Source organism: Myotis nattereri (genome assembly GCF_964212035.1).
Source record: "Myotis nattereri genome assembly, chromosome: 6".
NCBI lineage: Eukaryota > Metazoa > Chordata > Mammalia > Chiroptera > Vespertilionidae > Myotis > Myotis nattereri.
Genome location: NC_138081.1, coordinates 19,250,345 through 19,258,825, shown reverse-complemented (window position 1 = coordinate 19,258,825; position 8,481 = coordinate 19,250,345). Strand labels below are relative to the sequence as shown.

Below are 8,481 nucleotides of genomic sequence, written 5' to 3'. Positions count from 1 at the left end.
ACTGGCAATAGTATTTTTTATTATTAATTTTTCTTTTTAAAGGAGAAGCATGCTTTTTTTTTTTTTTTTTTTTACAGCACCTGTAAACAAGTCAGTGAGTGTTGAGTTTCTGAGTTTTTATATATATTTTTTCCCACCCACCACGGAATGTTAGCATACTACACCACCAAACTGCATTACATAACAGTTATGTAGGCAATAGTTATTAAAGGCAAGTTAGGCAAAAACAAGGGTAAAATTTCATGGCTAAAAATATAGCAGCAACTTCTAAAAGATGATTTTATTAAATCAAGTCATTGCACTTGGTCATTTTATTGCTATAGCAAAACAAGGCCATTAAGTTTGTAACACTTCTCATTTCTGGTTTCAACTGATTGTCTCCTCTATTCATACATTTCAAGTTTAAATGCAAGCATAAAATGTTTACCAACACCTAGAGAGCACTTGGGTTTGGTTTCAATGATCACAGTAAGAAGCATATAAAAAAGAATCATCTGTTACTCCAGGCCCACTTTCCTTTCTCCCATCTTCAGACTTAGGTTTTCTGAAGAAGCTTCAGAATTAAATTCTGTAAAGGAGCTTTGTGGTCACACACGTGTGCACACATGTACTACTTCTAATATTGAAGCACAATTAGGAAAATTAGTAATATTGTGTGTTTCAAAGAACAGCAACCTGAACGATACATTCACAAATAACTTGGCAATGACAGATTCCGTGCTACTCACCCGTCTGTCATTTATGTTCTCAGAGCAAATAATAATGATTTACCCCCAAGTAAAGGCTGTTATTGTTACACACCATTTTGTGTTATAAACTTTATGAATAGGAATTAACAAAATTCCCATATCAAGGACAAATACTGGAAAATTGCTAGATTTAAGTAACCAGTTTTCCCTTTGAGTATGAATTTGTTTGGTTTTCTCTACTTTTTGGTCAAAGGTAGAAAAATAGAGACAGTACTTTAATTACTTTTCTATTCTGATTGAATAAGTTTATAAGCAAACACTTTAAATGTATTTCTGGACTCATGACCATCTTGCCTTTATGTGCTAGTGAGAAAATGACCAACAGAAACTAACAATAGCCTGAAGTCCGCTGGAAACTTCCCCACCCCATTATTAGGGGGAGGAGGGGCCACTTAGAGATTTTTTTCAGACAGAAAGCTGAGGATGATTTCTAGGACACACTGTTTGTTTCTACTTGAGGACTTTCATTAAAAGAAAGTAAAGTCTAACTTATTTAACAAGAAGGAAGCCATTCATTTGACAAGTCATTTAAAAACATTAGAATAGGAGTAAACAATTTTGTTTAGTAATGACCTCATCAGAAGAGCCCAAGGCCTTTAAAGAGTTAAAACGTACATATTCAACACAGTAAGTTTGCTCCAAACACTCATGTAAGTTGTGCATCTAACATGAAGTAATTATGAATTGGAATTTCTACTATTTTTGGCTTCAGTTATTTTATTTGAAATGTGACAAAATTGATACAAGATTTCAGAATTATAAGATCAAAACTTTAAAGGAAAAATATTGGTTTGGTGCTTTAAAATAACATAAAAAGGAAGCATGATAGAGGGTACTCAAAATCTAAGTCATTTGCAATAAAAAAAATCGTAAAATCTAAATTATTTTGCAAATGAAGAATGTCAAATTTCTACTTTTATTATAAAAACGGACATTTTCAGACTACACATATAACACTTTAAAATATCCAACTGTTCATAAATGACTCTGAAGGAACTGCTAATTCATCCATTTTGTGAAAATGCATTTTTAATATGGTCAACTATATTTGGTTTTAAATAAGCTACGATTTAATGATATATTAACAGTCTTTATGAAGCTGCTTCCTAAATCACAGTCCAAAGTATCTCCACCACTTAGTTTGATCTATTAGGTCAATTAAACATTGTAAAATCTAGCATTTACACAATGATAACTTGTCAAAGTATGAAACCTCACACTGAACTTCTGAAAGTTTTGAGTTTTGTTTACAATTATTAAAAATCAGAGGAAGGGGCATAAAGGATTAAATCACAAGATTATGAAATGGGTAATAGAGAAGCCTGTAAAATAAGCAGAAAAGCACAGCAATAAGGCTGGTGTTTGCATATCATGTATGTGCTGTAGTTTTTAGGCACAACAAGTTAAGGGTTAAATTGACATTTTTAGTTCTTTATACCCAATGAATTTAAAATATAGCTCGTATTTTTCCAAATACATTTAATAGTCCAATATACCTTAACTAAATTCCTTTTATAAATCCTATAGTGCAAGCAATATGAAATATTCTAAAAGCAGAAGAAATTATTCTGATTAATTCATTAGATATTCCTATATGCATGGGTGAGTAATCTGGATACAGCTAGAAAACTCCCATTACATCGCCCAGAATATAAACAGCACTGCAAACAAACAGGCACAACAGTGTCATCCTGGGTAAGAAGCTAAAAGTGAAAGAAAAAATACATATTTATATATATACACACAAAGTACATATCTCCTAAGTATAACGTAGTGACTATAGTTACTATAAAGCTAATTTGTCCCTCTCAAATAGTATATTTTACAGATTATTTGTAAAGATATCACCATATTTATAGTATAGATCTCTTTAAAAATAATACATTTCAATAAAAAAAACTATTGTGAATTTTCCTTTTTATACAGATTCAGTAGTATTTTCAAGCAAACTAAAAAAGAAGTTTGCAATCCCAGCACGTAAGAAATAAGGCCTCTTTTCCCCCTCATATTGGCAAAGCAAAATATATAAAAAAAATTCACCCTCCCCCTACTTTTCTATAGATATTATAGTTCATATACTCATATTTCTTTACCACAACATCAGCATTTGTTATTTTTAAGTAACAAGTCAATTGAAGTTCATAGTGTTGCCTCTGAATCCCCATTTCATTATAAATACTGGGTCTGTGCCTCTTCAAGAAGACAGGACAGCTTTTTTCAGCTTCTCGATTTCTACCTAAAATACAAAACATAAATTGAGCAGCAGAGACAATATCTTTACCCTAGTCAAGATTTTTTTTATTTTATCATATGTCATTAAGATCTGGTCATACTTTCAAGCCTACAGATGCTGATTTCCAGTCTAAATCCAATTTCCAATGGTGTGTACAAAGTTCAACAGAAGAAAATGTCACCATGCAAGTTCCTAAATGGCAAGCAACAACACAAAGGCAACTACAGTTGTTTCAGCCAGGAAAAGGTTATGCCACGTAAGCGTTTACAAGAACTGTAAGAAAATCAGCCCCACAAAGAACGAGGATCTTTGAAACCAAATTAAGAATTTATACACAGACCTTTAACAAAAGGGACAGTGCAGAACAGCAATAATAATAATAATAATAGTAATAATAATAAAAATATATACATAAAGTACCAGTTTAGTTCTCTTTTTCATGTACAACCAATGTGATATTGGTAAATCACTTAACCTCACTTGGTCTCAATTTCTGTATCTGCAAATAACATCTTCTAAACTGTTATCTTTAAATCCCAGAAATGCATTTAAGTTTCAATGTACTGGAAATATTTTGACCTGTAGGCAAACTCTATCCTTCAATTAACAGAAGTTGGCAATTCAGAAACTTAAGAAAATTTGAAGAATTCATTAAATTATCACAATAACTACAGTTATGTAATTTTGATATATTACAACTAAGTTGAGGCTCAAAGAGATTAAATACCATGCCAATGGTTTCCTGCTAGTAAGTGGCAGAGAACTTGTACTGATAAAGTCTAAGGCCCTAAAACACTGTTTTTATAGTCACATTGATATATTTTGATCATCTTTGACCTTTCCTGGCATGTGGAAATATTTAGACCTTACCATCTCCTGAAAGCATCATCCCTCTACCCAAAAGTCTATACGTGCAATGGCTAACCTCTGACAAATAGTTCATTATTAAACAACTAGAGGCCCAGTGCACGAATTCGTGCACCAGTGGGATCCCTTGGCTTGGCTTGAGGGATTGGGCTGAAACTGGCTTTCTGACATCCCCTGAGGGGTCCCGGATTGCGAGAGGGTGCAGGCCAGGCCAAGGGACCCCACCAGTGCACGATCGAGGCCAGGGAGGGACATGGGAGGTTGGCCAGCTGGGGAGGGACCACGGGAGGGCTCCAGGGCATGTCTGGCCCATCTTGCTCAGTCCCGATTGGCTGGACCCCTGGTTGTCAGTGCACATCATAGTGAGCGGTTGAGCGGCCTTAGCATATCATTATTGTATTACACTTTGATTGGCTGAACAGCTGACCAGACAACCAGACACTTAGCATATTAGGCTTTTATTATAGACAATGAGCATTTTTGTCAGTAAAAAACTGTAATTCAATATGCTCACAATTCTCTCCAGGGATTCTAACCATTCAAGAATGGTCTGTTGCAAGCTGATGTGGCTCAGTGGTTGAGCATCAGGAGGTCACAGTGTGATTCCCGGTCAGGGCACATACCTGGGTAGTGGGCTTGATCCCCAGCAGGGTGGAGAGGGGCTGGGCAGGAGGCAGCCAATTGATGATTCTCTCTCATCATTGATGTTTCTATCTCTCTACCTCTCCCTTTCTCTCTGAAGTCAATATAAATACAGTGGGGCCTTGACCTCTGAGTTTAATTCGTTCCGTGACGGAGCTCGTAACTCAAATTACTCATATGTCAAATCAAAAAGTGAACGAGTGAGACAAGTGATGCTGGGCTGATGTTGTGGCGTTCACTATGACGTTTGCTGCGCCAACTAGCAGTGGGGTATCTAAAGTTGGCTCGTAACCCGAATTTTAGCTTGCAACTCAAAGCAAAAAATTGGCCAAGAGACGGCTCATATCTCAAAAAACTCGTTGGTTGGGACATTCGTAAGTCAAGGTCCCACTGTACATTTAAAAGAAGAAAAAAAAAAGAATGGTTTGTTAACTCCAGGATCTTTCTTGATATTATTATTTGACTAATATGATTATTAAACATTTTAGCAGCATTTGATTGGGACAATTCTTAGTCTTCAGACTGGATGAAGATAAAATTGCTCAATGGCCTGCCTACTATGCTATTATTGTCTCTAGTCCAAAGATACATTGACCAACCGTACCAACTTTAATGGGAGAGGAAACACAGAAATAGAAAGAAAAAAACACTGATAGAAGAGAGAGTAGGGGGTAGAAAAAATAATCCCATATGCAGTCAGTAATACTCCTGACAGACTGCATAAATTTAGATATTAGGTAAATACTTATATTGCTGGAGTTTCTCTCACCTACTTCTTTTATGTTCATTATTCAAATGTAATGCTATATAATGCTAACTTCATAGTAACTCAAAGTACTACTTTTAATTTTTGGGGAAATATAATTTCTCCTCGCAGCAGATGATTCTAAAACTCAAATGCCTAAAGAAGAGTGCTTTTACCAATACAAGTGAAAACTTTCCCCATTAGGGAAAAAAAAAAAAAGTACAAGTCACTGAACAGCTAATAGCTGATTTGGCTAGAAATAATGAGTCAAACAACTTTCTTCAAAAACTAACAGTTCTGGCCCTGGCCAGGTAGCTCAGTTGGTTAGAGCGTCGCTCCAATACACCAAGGTTGCAGGTTCGATTTCCGGTCAGGGCACATACAAGAAGCAACTAATGAATGCATAAATAAGTGAACAACAAATTAACATTTCTCTCTCTCTCAAATCAATTAAAAAAAAAACCAAACCCAACAGTTCATTTGATTCTTGTAATATTTAAATATTTTTCCCCTTTATTGAATAAGACATTACAAATGTGTCCTTATCCCCTCAATGTCCCCTCATCCCCCCAATCCTGAGACTCAACACTATTAGTTCCTCTTACCTATTATCATATATGAATATAAATGTGTATGTATAAAATGTAAGGAATAAAAATCAAGAAAACATTTTAAAATTTCTCAATTTCTACCATGTTACACACTGGGAATTTAAGACCTTTTTAGCATGTATCCTCTAACATTTATCAATTTGACAAAAGTTGACTAGCTATCTAATATGTACATAGCACTGTGTTAGAAGATATGGGCAAAGATGAAACAGACATAGATCCTGTCTCCAACAGTCTTATAGCTAAAAGGTAGGCAAAAAGAAGTACATAATGTAACAATGATAAGATAAAATTAATTTCTTACAAAACTAAAGTATATGAACTTGGAGAAACATAAATTAATCTTAATCAGAAAAGACTGGTACCAACTTAAGTGACTGAGCTGGGCCCTGAGAATCTGTAGAACTTGGGCATGAGAAGATGAAACAAAAGGAAAATAAACAGGCATAGAAGTTCAGATGATTAACTGTAAGGGACAATGGAGGATTAGCAAGTGAGGAAAGAGAGATAAACTAGGATCAGGTCATAAAAGACATATGCCGAGTCGAGAAGGTTAAACTTTATTCGGCAATTAAGAGAAAGTTCTTAAAAGTACTGAATAAGGAAATTTGAGATAAGAATGAGAGAAATTTCACCAAGCCAAACAGAAGATAAAGAGCATGAGAAATAGTGGGAATAAGGAGATACATGTTAGGATGTGAAGCTAACAGGCCTGAATGGAATGGAATCAGAAGAGAACAGAAGTACCATGTCCAAATGCTAGAAGGGCAATAAAACCATTGACAGAAACAAAGAATCAGAAGAGCAGGAAAGGAAGATGATAAATTTCACAGGGGACATGCTAAGTCTACATTCAAGTGGAACACCCAGGAAAACTAATAGCTAGAAACACAAGATAGAAGATGGGACAAGAAGGCTTAGATTTAGATGGAGATGCACTAGAGCTAATCAAGATATTCATGGGCTCAGAGAAGAAGAGGGAATGCACAGAAGGGAGGATCAAGGACAGTACTGAGGGAGCACCTCACTTACGCCACAAGAAAGGAAGAAGAGATGGAAAAGTTAAAGATAAAAATGCAGGATCATAAAAACCAAGCAAATCTTTGAAAGAGTGGCAATGTCAAAATGTGAAATGCCGTGGTTAACTGCAGACACTTTGGAGTTGCCATCAGTAAACTAAAAATGCCAGGGGTGAATTCAATGCCAGGACTGAATTAAAAGTGAAGAATTAGAGACTGCTAATATATGCTTTTTCTTCTTCTTCAACAGATGAATCCCAAATGAAAAGAGAAAACTACAGTAGATCCAGAGGGTATCTGGACATGAAAAGGGGCTTTTCTTTGTTTTATTTAGACTAAAAATAAAAAATTAAAAAAAGAGTGTTTTTATGGAAGAAGGAAAAGAACCAGTAAAGGGGATATCTCTATATTTAAAAGCCTAATATGCTAAGTGTCCGACTGTTCGACCAGTCGCTATGATGTGCACTGACCACCAGGGGGCAGATGCTCTGACCAGTAGGTTAGCTTGCTGCTGGGGTCCAGCTGATCAGGACTGGGCAAGACAGGCTGGACATGCCCCGGAGCCCTCCCACAGTCCCAATCATGCACCGGTGGGGTCCCTCAGCCTGGCTTGCACCCTCTCACAATCCGGGACTCCTTGGGGGATGTCAGAGAACCAGTTTTGGCCCAATCCCCGCAGGCCAGGCCGAGGGACCCCATCAGTGCATGAATCCGTGCACCGGGCCTCTAGTGTCATATAAGGGTAAAAACAAAGTTTTGATAATTGACTAAATATCTTCACATATAACACCTCAACAACCAAAACCAAATAAGGCTAAGTGACTTCCTCAAGTTCAAACTGTATAACTTAACCCCCATGAGCAAAGGTTCTGAAGTCTGGCTGCTTTTGTTAAAAATTTCAGCTCTACCGGTGACTTAATCATTCTAAACGTGTTTCATCCTTAAAATGGGAATAATCCTACAAGTTGTTATGTGTGTCCAATGAGATAATGTACAGGAAGCATTAAGCCTGACTGACCCATTGTTTAGAACTGGAAGTCATGAGTAGAAGCCAGAAGAGGAGCTCAAGTTTTTAATGGCAAGTCCGTGTCCTCTCCATGTCTCAGTGCTAACAGAAGAAATGGGTAAGTATAATGAGGCAAGGGAAAAGTTGGGGAAAGTATAAAATAAATAGAGAATGGAATGAGCCTCTGAAAAAAAGGCAGGACACACTGACATATGCAGAAAAAAAGACAAATGAAGGCCAAAAATCAGTGAGGATGGGGAAAAAGTTAAGGAAGACAAAGAAAACAAGTGAAATTGTCAGTCATCAGCACAATGAAGACGATGACATTACAGTTGTAAACTCTCAGTGAGAGATTCAAGTCAGCAAATCTATAGTCATCCCATTACCACCACCACCACCAGCTTTGTTCCCAGCAAAAGTAAGTTGAAAAAAAGAGAACTTAGCTCCAGTAAGAAGCCGGTTGAGTGCAAAAGATCTAGAAGTAGACACTCTTAAGAGGCAAGAGCCATGCCTTACCCACATGCCTCATGCACCGCCAATGAGAGGTAGTGCACAAAGAACATGTGCTCAATCACACAATGGAATGTGACAGGGAGTCAACAAGAGGTT

General features: G+C 36.6%; 1 protein-coding gene across 1 annotated transcript in view; it reads right to left on the bottom strand.

The window, feature by feature from the left end:
* Positions 1–1,453: 1,453 nt before the first annotated feature.
* Positions 1,454–8,481, bottom strand: part of CD2AP (CD2 associated protein) — a 114,451-nt gene continuing 107,423 nt past the window's right edge. Inside the window, exon 18 of the mRNA XM_081093990.1 lies at positions 1,454–2,985. Coding sequence (XP_080950116.1) covers positions 2,944–2,985 — 42 coding nt within the window. The 3' untranslated portion in view covers positions 1,454–2,943. The remainder of the gene's footprint in view (positions 2,986–8,481) is intronic.